We start from the raw sequence: 16,277 nt of genomic DNA, 5'->3' as shown, positions 1-16,277 counted from the left end.
GTTCATTCTCCAAGAAGAGGGACTTCCTCCACCGAAGAGCGACTGCAGAAGCCGGGCTTCAGGGCCACCAGCACAAAGTTCCTCGGGGAGAAGTCGGGGTGGAAGAGAGGAAGCAGCTGGCTGTGCACACCTGAGGAGAGAGTGAGAGAGAGAGAGACAGAGAGAGAGACAGAGAGAGAGAGAGACAGAGAGAGAGAGAGAGAGACTTCAGCTGGTGAGCGGTAGGGGTGGAGGGGAAATCAACACAGCATAGTATCGCGATATTTTGCGTGGCGATATTGTATAGATACACGGAAGCCAATTATTGATCTTGTATTGTATCAATTATACAGCTTGTCAGGTGCAACATTTATGACATGTTGGTCAGTTTGTCCCATTTTGCTGCAATGAAAATGATTGAAGTGAGATGGGCAGACTGAAAACGTTATCTTATTTATACAATATGTTGACAGTTTTCCTTTGAGGACAAATTGCGGTTGAAAAAAGGGAATATATCGCAATACTCAATATATCACAATACGTAATATATCGCAATACTCAATATATCACAATACTCAATACATCGCAATACTCAATACATCGCATGACGTAATATATCGCAATACTCAATATATCACAATACGTAATATATCACAATACTCAATATATCGCAATACTCAATACATCGCATGACGTAATATATCGCAATACTCAATACATCGCAATACTCAATACATCGCAATACACAATATATTGCAATACTTAATATATCGCAATACTCAATATATCGCAATACTCAATACATCGCATGACGTAATATATCGCAATACTCAATACATCGCAATACTCAATACATCGCAATACACAATATATTGCAATACTTAATATATCGCAATACTCAATATATCGCAATACTCAATATATCGCAATACTCAATATATATCCCAATACTTAATATATCGCAATACTCAATATATCGCAATACTCAATACATCGCAATACTCAATACATCGCAATACTCAATAAATCGCAATACTCAATATATCACAACACTTAATATATCGCAATACTCAATATATCACAAGACGTAATATATCGCAATACTCAATATATCACAATACTCACTATATCGCAATACTCAATACATCGCACTACGTAATATATCGCAAAACTTAATACATCGCAATACTCAATACATCGCAATACTCAATACATCGCAATACTCAATATATCGCAATACTTAATATATCGCAATACTCAATACATTGCAATACTCAATATATATCGCAATACTCAATACACTGCAATACTCAATACACCGCAATACTCAATACACCGCAATACTCTACACATCGCAATACTCAATATATCGCAATACTTAATATATCGCAATACTCAATATATCGCAATACTCAATAAATCTTAATACTCAATATATCGCAAAACTCAATATATCGCAATACTTAATATATATCGCAATACTCAATATATCGCAATACTCAATATATCGCAATACTCAATATATCACAATACTCAATATATCGCAATACTCAATACATCGCATGACGTAATATATCGCAATACTCAATACATCGCAATACTCAATACATCGCAATACACAATATATTGCAATACTTAATATATCGCAATACTCAATATATTGCAATACTCAATATATATCCCAATACTTAATATATCGCAATACTCAATATTTATCGCAATACTTAATATATGGCAATACTCAATACATCGCAATACATCGCAATACTCAATATATCGCAATACTCAATATATCGCAATACTTAATATATCGCAATACTCAATGTATCACAAGATGTAATATATCGCAATACTCAATATATCACAATACTCACTATATCGCAATACTCAATACATCGCACTACGTAATATATCGCAAAACTCAATACATCGCAATACTCAATACATCGCAATACTCAATATATCGCAATACTTAATATATCGCAATACTCAATATATTGCAATACTCAATATATATCGCAATACTCAATACACCGCAATACTCAATACACCGCAATACTCAATACACCGCAATACTCACTACACCGCAATACTCTACACATTGCAATACTCAATATATCGCAATACTCAATAAATCTTAATACTCAATATATCGCAATACTCAATATATCGCAATACTTAATATAAATCGCAATACTCAATATATCGCAATACTCAATATATCGCAATACTCAATATATCGCAATACTTAATATATCGCAATACTCAATGAATCGCAATACTTAATATATCGCAGTATTGTGATAAAATTGAATCGTGGGCCCTCTGGTGATCCCCCCCTGGTGAGCGGGCGGCGGCTCACCGTTCTCCTGCAGGTAGATCATGCGGTCCAGCAGCAGCAGCGTCTCCACGGCGGGCGCCAGCAGCAGCGCCAGGCTGAAGTAGACCACCACCCGGCCCCGCTGCCGCAACATGGCCTCCACCCGGTCCGGGTCCAGGGGCAACCCGGGGGGCAGGCCGACCCGGGCCAGACCCAGACGAGCGTACCTGAGAGGGGACAACAGACTCAGAACATCTATATTCTGTGTTGAATTATTAAAACACATTCATTAACAGGGAAAAAGAGGTCTAGCCCCCTATGGATTTGAATGGTTTAACCATTAGAGCTGTGGGACTGGTGTGAACTCACTCTGTAAACGGCAGTAAGTGGGCTTTCTTTATGGTCTGGATTCCCGCCCTCCGCAGATCCGGCCTCGCGTCCGCGATGAAGGTCTCCAGCGTGGCCCGGTAGCAGTGCATCCTCAGTGCCTCGCCGCCCTGCCGAAGCCGCCGCGTGTAATCCTCCACGGCGTGACACGCCCCCTCCCTCGCCTTGTAGGAGAGCCCGTGTCCCGGCAGCCCGCCCACCCAGGAGCTCATCGGGTAGCCGACCTCTGAGGGGGCGGCGTCCCGGTCCCTGTCCCGGTCCCTTTCCTGGTCCCTTTCCTGGTCCCTTTCCCGGTCCCTTTCCTGGTCCCTTTCCTGGTCCATTTCCTGGTCCCTTTCCTGGTCCATTACCTGGTCCCTTTCCTGGTCCATTTCCTGGTCCCTTTCCTGGTCCCGTTCCCTTTCCCTTTCCAGGTCCCTTTCCCGGTCCCGTTCCCGGTCCCGTTCCCGGTCCCTTTCCAGGTCCCTTTCCCGGTCCCGGTCCCTTTCCAGGTCCCTATCCCTTTCCCGGTCCCTTTCCAGGTCCCTATCCCTTTCCAGGTCCCTTTCCTGGTCCCTTTCCTGGTCCCTTTCCCGGTCTCTTTCCGCCACAGCCAGACCCGGAGGGGCGGGGCTTTCTCTGGTGGTGATTTTCATGTAGCAGCACGCCACGGAGGTGATGCCGCGCACGTGCGGGCAGTTGACGAAGTGGCGGAGGAGCGTGGCGCTGAGGTCGCCGCAGGCGTGGAGGCCGGTGAGGACGAAGTCCGCCGGGTCTCGCTCGAGATTTTCGGCGGGCGGCGCCTCCTCGGGCTCGGTCTTTCGTGACGTGGATTCAGACGAGTTCCGGACCGCGTGGGAACCGGGAGGTTCCGCCTGCTCGGAGCCCCGCGGCCTCTTGTTGCCGGGCCCCGGTGGAGTCGGGGGACTTTCGGGCCCCGGTGGAGTCGGGGGACTTTCGGGCCCCGGTGGAGTCGGGGGACTTTCGGGCCCCGGTGGAGTCGGGGGACTTTCGGGCCGGGGTGGAGTTGGGAGACTTCCGTGGACACGTTGTGCGGCACTCAGCTGCTCGATGAAGTCCTCCCATGATGCTTTGGGGTTTACCCAGCCGGCCACATGGCGAGGAGGCGACGGTGACACCAGGAGCAGAGAGGAACGGTTCTAGGAGGGAGGAAGAATTATGTCAACTGGCATTGATGGAGGAGGAGAAGGAGAAGGAAGAGGAGAAGGAGAAGAAGGAGGAGGAGGAGAAGGAGGAGGAGAAAGAGAAAGAGGAGGAGGAGAAGGAGGAGGAGAAGAAGGAGGAGAAGAAGGAGGAGAAGTAGGAGGAGGAGGAGAAGGAGGAGGATAAGAAGGAGGAGGAGAAGGAGGAGAAGGAGGAGGAGAAGAAGGAGGAGGAGAAGGAGGAGAAGAAGGAGGAGAAGGAGGAGGAGGAGAAGAAGGAGAAGAAGGAGGAGCAGAAGAAGGAGAAGGAGGAGGAGGAGAAGGCAGAGAAGGAGGAGAAGGAGGAGTAGGGGGAGAAGGAGAAGAAGAAGAAGGAGAAGAAGAAGAAGAAGAAGAAGAAGAAGAAGAAGAAGAAGAAGGAGGAGAAGTAGGAGGAGGAGGAGAAGAAGGCAGAGGAGAAGGAGGAGAAGAAGGAGGATCAGAAGAAGGAGAAGGAGGAGAAGAAGGAAGAGAAGAAGAAGAAGAAGAAGAAGAAGAAGAAGAAGAAGAAGAAGAAGAAGAAGGAAGAGAAGAAGAAGAAGAAGAAAGAGGAGGAGGAGGAGGAGGAGGAGGAGGCACCGACCTGTTTCTGCTCCTCCTTCTCTAAGGCCAGCAGCAACTCTCCGTCAAACTTGGACGCCATGGCGACCAGAGCGTGATCCGCCTCGATGGCGGTGACGGACAGGCCGAGGCCGAAGGACAGGAAGCGGGTCAGGTGACCCTGTGGAGCAGAGCGGTGATGTCACAGAACCCAAACACCGAATGTGGATTCATCCGCCGCTGAAAAGAGGCCCCAACAAATGCACTACTCCCTGCTGTTTGCTTGATAAAAACACTGAACACATGTTCTTAGTTTTTTTTACACGTGAACTTACATATTTGTGTTTTTTACTATTATTACGTGTTATGATATTTGCTGAGTAATGAAGTGTGTTAGTGTGTTAGTGTGGACAGAAGGCTACCTGTCCGGAGCCGACGTCCACCACCTGGTTGCAGTCAGTCTGCTCACAGAGCCGCTTCACCAGCTGAGGAGAGGAAGAAACGGATTCAGAGAAACTGAATGTCAATTTACACTTTTTCTTTAACATTGTTGGTCACCGTGTGTCACTTCCTGTCATGTTACACATCAATTGTTTTGGGAGTGACATGTGGCGAGTGGCCGGTATGAATTAAAACAGGGTTCATACACATTCTGACCAATAGATATCATTTCCATGACTTTTCACCAAATGTCCATTACAAACATTTAGTGAAATCTGGGTGTAAACAGTAAAAAGTGAGTAAATGTAGTATTTAAACTAACAATGAGAATACAAAGCATACAGTAAACCTTAAATGACTCAAATGAATGAGACAATAGTTTGATTAAAAGAATAAACATTTATATAGATGCCTGTATGTATGCCTGCTTATATTTTGAGTCTTTCTTTTAAAAGCATATTATTTATTTCAAACTCAGCGTAAATGAACACATGAACACATGAATATAACACATTTACATGACTTTTACTAAACTTTTTTTTTTTTCAAGGACTTTTCCAGGCCTGGAAATAACCATTTTAAAATTCCACGACTTTTCCAGGTTCTCCATGACCGTAAGAACGCTGATAAAACAAAATGACTGAGAGGTAAAGATAAAGGGTACCGAGCCCAGCTTGCGGATCTCGTGCTGTTTCTTGGGTTTGACGTGTTTCCTGAATATGTGTCCCAGCAACGCGCTCTGACTCTGGTTGTCCAGGAACTCCTCGGGCTTCACCGAGCCGCTGCCGCCGCCGCCGTCGCCACCACCTCGCTCCCGCCGGCACTCTCTGGGGAACGCCAGAGCGTGAGCGGTGGTGCGAAACGCCAGGAGGGACAGCGGCCACGCCGAGGGATACCTGTAACCACGACAACAGTTATCACTAGGGATGGGTATCGTTTATTTTTTTTCCGATACCGGTGCTAAACCGATACTTTTAAAACGATACCGGTGCCTAAACGGTGCCTGAACCGATACTTTTTTATTGCCAAGGCAATTTTTTTTCTTCAAATTGAACAATATTATTAACTGTTTAACGTATACTATAGATATAAATAAATAAGTACATACAAAACACGCTTCAAACTACAGCTTCAAACCTTTTAACTTCAAACTATAAAAATATATATTTAAAAAAAGAACAGACACAAGCATCATGGCCTGATGGGACCGTGTGCAACAGAACTCAGACTCTGTTGGATCTGGATCCTAAAACTGCTGCTTTATGGACTACACGTCATCATTAATATCAACTTGAGAGATTTGTTCCAGCAAGCCAAGCCTATCCCTAGCGCTATTTTAATAATCGTTTTTAGCGTATGGGCACCGCGCTACCTTTTTAGTATCTATATACCGAGCAACTTTACAGAGTAGTGTAAAAAAAAAGTATTTAAATCGGCTCAGGCACCGGAAGGAAGCACCGAAATCTGCGTTGCTTTTCGGTCCGGTAGGTACCGGACGTGTTGGAACCGGTGCCATACTGACACCGGTTCTCGGTACCCAACCCTAGTTATCACGTTGTGTGTTTCTCACCGTCACGCTGCAAACACAACAAACTAAATCCATATACAGCTTTCTTTTCATCTATTTGTGACCGTCAAAAGTCCCACTGCTGCTTCGAGCAGTGATTTTCCACCAGTGTGCCTGAGAGATCATCAGGTGTGCCGTGGGAAAATGTTCAATTTCACTTCATTGGTGCAAAAAAATATGATTTAGTTGCCGCAAATAATTGTTGAGCGCCTGAGCCTGCAATACAGTGGCATGTCTAGTAATGAAATACTCTTCCCTGCCAGTAGTTAGCGCAATAATGATCTACCATACATGCTGTATTATGCTACAATGTGACATTTTGTAACTTTTTTGTTTTTTGGTGTGCCGCAGGATTTTGCCACGGCTCAAAAAAGGTTGAGAATCACTGGTTAGAGCATCGTACCTCCTGTCTCCATGCGTGGGATCCAGCAAGAGGTCTGCAACCTGCTGGTACGTCAGATCCTGCAGCACCTGCTGCCACCTGGTGGGCAACGAGTGCCAGTGATCTTTAGAGAAGAACTCCTGTGGGAATAACAAGGTAGCAGTTATCAAAGAAACCACAAAGAACTGGCTGTTAATGCAGGTGTTCTACCTGAGGATTAATAATAATGATAATAATAATAATAGTAATAATAATAATAATGATACTTTCATTTTATATAGAGCTTTTCAAAATGCTCCAAGACGCTTAAAAAACAATACTAAAAACTATTAGTTCTTGGAGACAACTGTTAACATTTTTATTTCATTAAAATTGTGAAAAATGGCCACCACAATATCCCAGAGCTCAAGGTGACGTCTTTAAAAAAGATCCCAAAATATGTTATTATTATATATCCAATATTAACTATTATAGAAAAGAGAAAAGAACATTTGAGAATCTGGAAATGCATATTTTTTTCTTGATAAATGACTCAAACTAGTCCAAATAGTTCCCGATCAGATAATCAATAAATGGACTAATGTCTCAAGACCTAAATAAAGCACAGCCATGAATATATATTTATATATGTTGTAAACAAGCTTAGTAATAGTGTCACATTTGAATTCAAACCAGATTTATTTTTGGTTTCGGGGGTAAGATTTAAACTTCGTTTCACATTTTATTCTCATTATTATTGATCCTCCTCATTGATATTGTTTTGGTTAAGTTAAATGTAATCTGAAATAAAAACAGCAAAGTTCTGGTTTTACATTTAGTTCTATGTTGAACTTTATTTATTAAAAAAACATGAATTAAGATTTAATAATAATAATAAATTTATATCGCGCTTTTCTTGGTACTCAAAGTCACTTTACACAACATTACAATGTCCTAAAAATGATGTAATAAAACAAGTAGAATAATAAGACAGATACAAAATAAATAAATAAAAACAATAAGAGCACACAGTCATACATTAAAAGCAATTCTGAAGAGGTGGGTTTTGATTTGGATGCTTTGGTTATTTCCTCTTCTGAGCAGCACAGTACAACCAGTTTAACCATTAGACCTGCTGGATAACACAGTTATTCTGTCTGTGTGTGTGTATATATATATATATATATATATATATATATATATATATATATATATATATATATATATATATATATATATATATATTTGTGGATGATTTACTGTTTTATATTGCTTATTTGACTTGTTTTGATCTTGTTTCCCTTTGACTTTGTCTCTTCTTTGCACGGAACACAATATTATCTTATCTTATTTTTTATTTACTTTTGATTGTGTAAATGCACTTAAGTTATACCAAGGCACGTGATTGGTGGAGACAATAAAACAATAACAGTGTGGTGTCACACAATCTGAAGGCTGCAAACGGAGGAAAAGTCACTTCATCTATAACTAATCGATACGCACGATGATATAGGAGTCGGACAGGAAGGCGTACGGGGACAGGAACGCGGTGAGTCTCTCCGCCAGCTGTCTCTGTTGTTCTGCTGAAAGGCTCCATGTAAACATCTCCACTTCCGGGGGCTAGCCTGGAGTCCAGCTAGCACATACGATAGCATACGAGCTAGCTGAGCGAACTGAAACGGAGGTTTTACAGGATAATATGACCCGTTCACGCTGCGTTATGTTTCTAGTTCAGACGAAGTCGGTCGGAATAAACGCACAAACACAGGCGGAGCTTAACGTCGGTATTTATGGAGCAGAATCCGTAGTTTTCATTTAGGAGAAAATGCGTGTTGTGGTTCAGCATTAGCTCACGTGTGGAATGCGTTCACGTGCGTGTAAATCCCAGTACAGGAAGCGGAAGCTCGGACGTACGTTACAATAAATTAATTAATTATAACGGTTAGAAGTAGCTGAGCTAAAGACAATATATCTATGGTGGAGATACATTTATTAAATTATCACACATTAAGAGTATCTGCTTTAGCGTAATTGTATATGGTTGGTATTTTTATTGAATTAATATGTATTAATTTGGCTTATCGCTCCATGTTGATTTGTGTTTTGAGGTTTATTAGTTATCGACAGACGCCATTGGTACGAAATTAAGTCAATTTATTTGAACGTGAGACAGTTATAATGCGTTAAATACATGTTACAACCAGAGCCGTGTAGAATAAACCATAACGGCTTATTACAATTACTGGCCCAGTCCCTGAAGGCAGCACAACCCCGGAAATTGACAGTTGTCGAGCAGGAAATAGCGCGCGCTCCACAATGGCTGCAGCAGGTCTGTTTTTTTTTCCTTCCTGTTTCACAAAGTAGTTTTCAGACATGTTTCTCACAGTGAGAAGCGCCATCAAAGCGGCTCGTGTTCACAAACGCAGCTTTTTACGTTGAGAGACGTTAATTTCCGGCAAACCGCTCGCCGCGGAGTTGGCATAGTAACCGCAGGCAGCACGCCGCGAGCTAACGCTGAGCGGCTGGTTAACGTCAACCACAGCTACGGTCGTAAAACCGTTAGTCTCATTCTTTATATTCACGAGCAGATTCAAGACTTTAGTTGTGGATTTAACTTGTTTGTTCATAGTTTTGCGTCATCAGCTCGTAAATAACTTGCATATAAATGTGGAAGATGAAGTAAATGTTGTTGTTCTTTCATGTCACAGACTCAAATACTGTATTTTAGTACAAATTCGAGGTATTTCTACTTGCCAGTTACATTTTCTGCTGCTGTATACTTGTGCTGCTTCTCAAATACAAACATTCTACCACTTATTTTAAATGCACACACAATACTATTTATAATATAATTACACTTGTTTACTATATTTATCTATTTTTGCACTATGTTTATTGTTATGCACAGTTCACCTCGTCAGATTCCTTGTGTGCAACAATAAACAAATACACGACATACGGAACATTTCACTGTTATAAATTATCCCTGAATACTTTTCATACTTTACTATAAGTACACATTTCGCTGATATGTACGTGTACTTTCAAAGTACTTTTACTGAAATGAAGTATCTGAATCCAGTGGTTATGAACACACATTTTGAACCCTCATTGGCCCTGGTCATACATAACATGTTTTTATATATATATATATATATATATAATACAGAAGTTACACATTCAAGTCCTGCAGATGAAGCCAGAGATTGATCACTTCTCCTTCTTGCAGGATGATAGCGGTAAGCTGGTGTCAGCTGATACAAACTGGACGACAGAGGGTGAAGCGAAAGCAAATCTGCCCCTCCTGCGTTTGAGGAAACGTAACCTTTGACCTCCGTGACCATGTCGAACATTTCGCTCAACTTGAGCTACGACGACGACTCTGCGCGGCGGAGGCCTCCGAGAGGGAACCGGGGGCGGGGCAAGGGGTTTCAAAACAGGACGCATGCTCTGGAGCAGCGGCGCGGCCTCCCGGAAGGTCGCGACCCCGCCGGCCACGGACACGACGCGCCTCCGCGCCAAAACGGCGACTTCACGTCGCGCGTGGGTTTCCCGCGTCCTCGCGGCACGGCCAGCGCCGCGTCCCCCTGGAGCCACAAGGCTTCGACGTCCACCCACCCGCCGCCTCCCTGCGCCGCCAACGCAGGGAGGCCGACGAGCAGAAAGCCGGCGACGGCCGCCCACCGGCCCTCGCCGTCGTGCAGCCACAAGCCCGCCGCCGCGCAGACGTCGCCGGGAATCCCCACCAAGTACCTGGCCCTGGACTGCGAGATGGTGGGCACGGGGCCGAAGGGGAGCATCAGCCAGCTGGCCCGCTGCAGCCTGGTGTCCTACGAGGGCGACGTGGTCTACGACAAGTTCATCAACCCCTCCGTGCCCGTCACCGACTACCGCACCCGGTGGAGCGGCATCCGGCGCGGCGACCTCGTCAACGCCACGCCGTACCCCGAGGCCCGGAAGGAGGTGAGGGGGTCGTGAGGTCGTTGTGTTGCACAAGTGTGTTTCCTCCGTCCGCAGGAACACACTGAGATGGAACCAACATGGAGCCGTGCAGCTATTTTTTATTTTTTTTTTGCTCTATTACATTTAAGAAACTAGTAAAAAAAGGCTCAGTACAATTTCCCAAAAGCCCAAGAAGATGTCGTCAAACTGCTTGTTTTTCTCAGCTAACTCTTCAAAGCACAAAGATGTATTTATTCATTATATAATAATTATTATTTATTATAATGATGTATTCATATTTGTATTTTTTATTTTTTTTGCTTGACAAACTATTTAAGCAAAATTAGAAGTGGTTTTGCCAAAACTGAAAATACGGTGTCCGATTTCTGGTGGCCTTTTTTCGTGATGATGAAGTCGCTCCTCAGTCAAACAGCATAACGGTGAACATGTGCAAAGAAAAGGAAAGAGCGTTTTACGGGTGAATCAAAGTAACTTTGTAAAGAAAAAGAAGTGTCATCAATGTGAATGTGTGTTCACCTTGCATCTCCGCTTCATGTCCTTCATGCCGCCATCATGCTTTATTCAGGATTGACCACAAAGCACACGGGTTTAATATTAGAAATGCATATTCGGCTGTCCACTGTCAAAATATTAGGTTCCACTTTGAATGCGGCGATTTATTTATACTTTTTTTTTTTTTTGTGAAAGTGAAGTTTTTGTTTGTTTTGTGTTTCAATTCTCCGTTCAGACTTTCAACTTTTGACGTTTACTATGAAAAATAATGTCGCAGTCGAGTAGCAGCGGCCATCTTTCTGTGTGAGTTCACCCAGTGGATGTGTTGTCTCTGTCGGCAGATCCTGCGGCTGCTGATGGGCAAGGTGGTGATCGGCCACGCCGTCCACAACGACTTCAAGGTGCTCGGCTACTCGCACCCCGCCACCCTGACCCGGGACACGTCCCGCATCCCGCTGCTCAACCTGAGGGCCGGCTTCGCCGTGGCCGAGTGCGCCTCGCTGAAGAGGCTCACCAAGGCCATCTTCAACCGGGACATCCAGGTGAATGCAGCTCCGCCCACGTGAATGCAGCTCCGCCCACGTAAAGGCAGCTCCGCCCACGTGAATGCAGCTCCGCCCACGTAAAGGCAGCTCCGCCCACGTGAATGCAACTCCGCCCACGTAAAGGCAGCTCCGCCCACGTAAAGGCAGCTCCGCCCACGTAAAGGCAGCTCCGCCCACGTGAATGCAACTCCGCCCACGTAAAGGCAGCTCCGCCCACGTAAAGGCAGCTCCGCCCACGTAAAGGCAGCTCCGCCCACGTAAAGGCAGCTCCGTCCACGTAAAGGCAGCTCCGCCCACGTAAAGGCAGCTCCGCCCACGTAAAGGCAGCTCCGCCCACGTAAAGGCAGCTCCGTCCACATGAATGCATCTTGAATGCAGCTCGGAGCGGCAACACAAGCTCTAGCGTGCAAAGATCAAACACGCGCGTGAGACGCGGCTTTATTCAATTAACTTTTGCAAATACACAGTAAATATAAACAATAGAAGTTAACAATAACTTACGACTGTCAGGTCCACAGATGCAGTAAGCGATGGCATAAAGCGATGAATGTACATTTTAGCACTTATCAGTCGGTGGAGAGCTACTGCGGACTGATCGTTCATTCCTGTCTTTGTTCTGAAGGTTTTCACAGAGAGAAACTGTTATTAATGAGGGACCCAGACCAGGTCTACTAAGTCCGGGTAAAGGTCTTGGTCATGCAGGGGGGTCCCGGTCACATAGCTGGACCCAGAGAGGGTCGACTAAGTCCGGGTAAAGGTTATCAGGACGGGGGAGGCAGGAGGTCCTGAAAAAGAACGAATAACAAGTGGCTGAGATGAGTGTTTCCAAAAAGAAAAATGTGCCCTCTCTTGTGTCCTCAGACCGGGAAGAAGGGCCACTCTTCTGTGGAGGACGCCAAAGCCACCATGGAGCTGTACAAAGTGGTGGAGGTGGAGTGGGAGAGGAAGCTGGCCTCCAGGTCTCAGGCCTGCTAGAGAACCCCGGGTCCGGAGTGACGGCGTGGAAATAAACGGGGTTTAAGTTGACGTTCTTTCGGCGTGGCCGGTTTTGTGGTTCGGACCGGCGGTTCTGCGGAGAACCCGAGGAGACTTTACCGCCGGAGGAGAACCGGACGCCCGGCAGCTCGGACGCCTTCAGCTCTTTCTCAGGGTTTAGCATTGTGTGATTTTAAAGGTGCTCCTGCCACCAGGGGGCAGTCATGTCTTAATCGCAGCAATGCAACTACAGCAATTTGAAATCACTAAAAGAGCTCACTTATTATGTTGTTTTTAATAGTTTTAATCATCTTAAAGTAGAGAATTGAGACAAAATGCTGCTTTGACCAACCGATGGTGTTTTTCAGGTTAGGTTCACATGGATAAGAAATGGTTCTCCTCTTCCATCCTTTACAGACACACGTTTGAACGTTTTACTAAAGGATTTATTTCAATGTAAACGTGAGAAAACTCACGAACAGATTCCTAGAAAGAAAGCAAGTCAAGGAAAATAGTTAAATGATGAAATAGCCCCGTAAATCCCACAGGATCTGCATTTAAAAAATACTTGACGTAGTCGCTGATAATTGTCCTGGAAAAAATATTGAAACCCCTGATTTCTCCAATATGTAAAAGTGAACCCCTAAAAGGAGCTCTGTGGTCCTGAATGAGTCTTCATGAGACTTTGACTCCACCAGCGTCCGGTTCATCTGACCTCCAGTCAGTTCTTGTACGTCTGATGTTTCTGCAACATGGAGGCGCTTCAGTGAAGGAGCAGCTTCCTCTGCAGGTTCACTTCGGTGCTTCACTCAATAAATCACTTCCACACATCACGTTCACGTCTGAATGAGTTTCCTTGTCTGGATTGTGACCAATCTGAGCAGCGAGCGTTTGGTCATTTTATCCTCGTTGATAATGACGAAAGAACACAGAATTCTTCTGACTTGAGGTGAAAGATGTTCCATAAATGAGACGACGTCCCCGACTTCGCCAGCGTTTGTTGCTGATGTTTTGCTTACTGGCTTTTGAAACGCTTTTGAATTTCTGGTCTTTAAAGTCAGAAAGAGATTTAAAAAAGAAAAGAAAAAAGAGGGTTTTATAGAAACCAGTCAAAGAGCCACAGAGTTATAATAATAGATCACTGAAGTCATTGGAATTCATCCTCTGAGGACCATGAATGTCGTCAACGTCTCACGGCAACTCTTCCAGTAGTTGAGATATTTAGGAGGTAAGCGGCTTCTTTCCTGGTTTAGGTTTTTAGTTAGGTTTAAGCAACTAAACCAACAGCTAGGTTTAGGCAACCAAACTACCAACAGCTAGCTTTAGGCAACAAAACCACCAACAGCTAGCTTTAGGCAACAAAACCAACAGCTAGCTTTAGGCAACAAAACCAACAGCTAGCTTTAGGCAACAAAACCAACAGCTAGCTTTTGGCAACAAAACCAACAGCTAGCTTTAGGCAACAAAACCAACAGCTAGCTTTAGGCAACAAAACCAACAGCTAGCTTTAGGCAACAAAACCAACAGTTAGGTTTAGGCAACCAAACTACCAACAGCTAGCTTTAGGCAACAAAACCAACAGCTAGCTTTAGGCAACAAAACCAACAGCTAGCTTTAGGCAACAAAACCAACAGCTAGCTTTAGGCAACAAAACCAACAGCTAGCTTTAGGCAACAAAACCAACAGCTAGCTTTAGGCAACAAAACCAACAGCTAGCTTTAGGCAACAAAACCAACAGCTAGCTTTAGGCAACAAAACCAACAGCTAGCTTTAGGCAACAAAACCAACAGCTAGCTTTAGGCAACAAAACCAACAGCTAGCTTTAGGCAACAAAACCAACAGCTAGCTTTAGGCAACAAAACCAACAGCTAGCTTTAGGCAACAAAACCAACAGCTATGTTTAGGTTTAGCCAACTCAACTGTTGGTCGTTTCGTTGCCTAAACTAACTGTTGGTCTTTTAGTTGCTTAAACCTAGGGTGACCAGATTTGAGTTTGTGAAAAAGAGGACACTTCGTCGCGGGGGGTTAGCGTATAGCATGCCGTGAACTTACATTTAGGTTTCGGCATGGCTGCAGATGTCATGTGCTGTAAACAATGCAACTAGTGGAGGAGGCAAGGTGCTCAGGGTTGCCAGATTGGAGATGGTGAAGTATCGTACCAAAGGCTCAAAATGGTCGTATTTGGAGGATAATTATCGTGCATCTGGCAACACTGAGATCGGTCGACCAATGACAGTTCTCTCTTCAGTCAGAGCTCGCGCAAGAAGGTGGAGTGTAAAGTCTAGTTCATGGTTCTCCGTCACGCCGTCGACGTGACGCCGTCGTTGAGCATTCGAAGTTCTGCGTCGAGGGACCGCGTTGCTCTGCAATTAACCGCCATGCCGCCAGGGGGGTGTGTCTGTGTGTCTGTGTGGTTTCAGGGGTTATAGCCGAATTCCGGTCACAGTTAACAATCAAGTTGGAGCGGCTGCATTAAAGTTGGAGCTCATCAATATTGAAGAGCAAATGCTTATATTGCAAATGATGAAGCGCAAGCGACAGAGAAGACGTTTGCGGAGGCGGTCTGTACGACCACTAAACCGGTCGAGGCTGGGAAAAAGCAACTGCCGGAAATTACGTTCTGAGCGGACCAATCACAGCGCTTACGGTCCGCGTCAACGCGACGCGTAGCTAGGATTTTTTGGAGGTGCGCGTCAGGCTACGGCGTAGGGGTCTGCGTCGACGGCGTAGCTACGCCGACCTGACGACCTGACGGAGAACCATAAACTAGGCTAAAGGGAGATACCATTTCCAAAACTTGTTAGGGCGTAATAACTAGTTTGTGAAAGACCCAGAGAAACACAAATATCCAACGAGGCAAAATCCCGGACATTTTTGGAATCCCTGCCGGACGCATGTTTTAGGTCTCGAAAAGAGGACATATCCGGGAAAAAGAGGACGTCTGGTCACCCTAGATTAGGCAACTAAACGACCAACAGTTCGGTTTAAGCAACAAAACTACCAACAGTTCAGTTTAGGCAACTAAACGACCAACAGTTCGGTTTAAGCAACTAAACTACCAACAGTTCAGTTTAGGCAACTAAACGACCAACAGTTCGGTTTAGGCAACACAACCACCAGGATAAAAGCACATCGTGGTGTCAGACATATCTTCTGGACTCGTCCTCCCTCTCGTCCACCAATAGTCTTCTTTGGGGTTTCATGAAGTACGTACAGTACGTTGCTCTGACAGTTGCTTCGTCACGTGGATGCATTTTAGGGCTCCTAGCTTACTCCACTCTGCGGCTCCTCTGGCAACGCGGTTGTCCTTAAAGGTGAGCCGTCAGCACTGTTCCCTGCTGTGGAGTCAACACCGGCTCATTAATTATACAGCAGTTCATCCGTCCCGAAAATAGACACAAACTGCAGCAACAGAGAAGCTCACGAAAGAGGAAACGACAGCAATGACTCACCGGATCTCTCATTTGAAATCGGGTACGACTGGAAGCATCAAGGACTCTTCAAGAAGATGTGAGAAATTACCGAT

The 16,277-nt window shown here is 44.8% G+C and overlaps 2 protein-coding genes across 2 annotated transcripts; one reads left to right on the top strand and one right to left on the bottom strand.

Annotated features, from left to right (window-relative positions):
- Positions 1–2: 2 nt before the first annotated feature.
- Positions 3–8,381, bottom strand: mettl25b (methyltransferase like 25B; the record flags this gene model as incomplete). The annotated part of the gene is made up of 9 exons (XM_079227385.1): positions 3–130; positions 2,342–2,526; positions 2,669–2,952; positions 3,277–3,825; positions 4,451–4,588; positions 4,830–4,892; positions 5,513–5,744; positions 6,819–6,937; positions 8,280–8,381. 9 exons carry the CDS (start codon positions 8,379–8,381, stop codon positions 3–5), a joined length of 1,800 nt encoding a protein of 599 aa, XP_079083511.1.
- A 1,737-nt stretch (positions 8,382–10,118) lies between these two features.
- On the top strand, positions 10,119–13,572 carry isg20l2 (interferon stimulated exonuclease gene 20-like 2; the record flags this gene model as incomplete). The annotated part of the gene is made up of 3 exons (XM_079227384.1): positions 10,119–10,739; positions 11,573–11,773; positions 12,638–13,572. The coding sequence occupies 3 exons, from the start codon at positions 10,119–10,121 to the stop codon at positions 12,749–12,751; spliced, it is 936 nt and encodes a 311-aa protein (XP_079083510.1). The 3' UTR covers positions 12,752–13,572.
- Positions 13,573–16,277: the final 2,705 nt, after the last annotated feature.

This window comes from Taurulus bubalis, assembly GCF_910589615.1.
Source record: "Taurulus bubalis genome assembly, chromosome: 12".
Lineage (NCBI taxonomy): Eukaryota > Metazoa > Chordata > Actinopteri > Perciformes > Cottidae > Taurulus > Taurulus bubalis.
The sequence above is the reverse complement of the archived record's forward strand: the minus strand, read 5'-3'. Positions and strand labels throughout refer to the sequence as shown.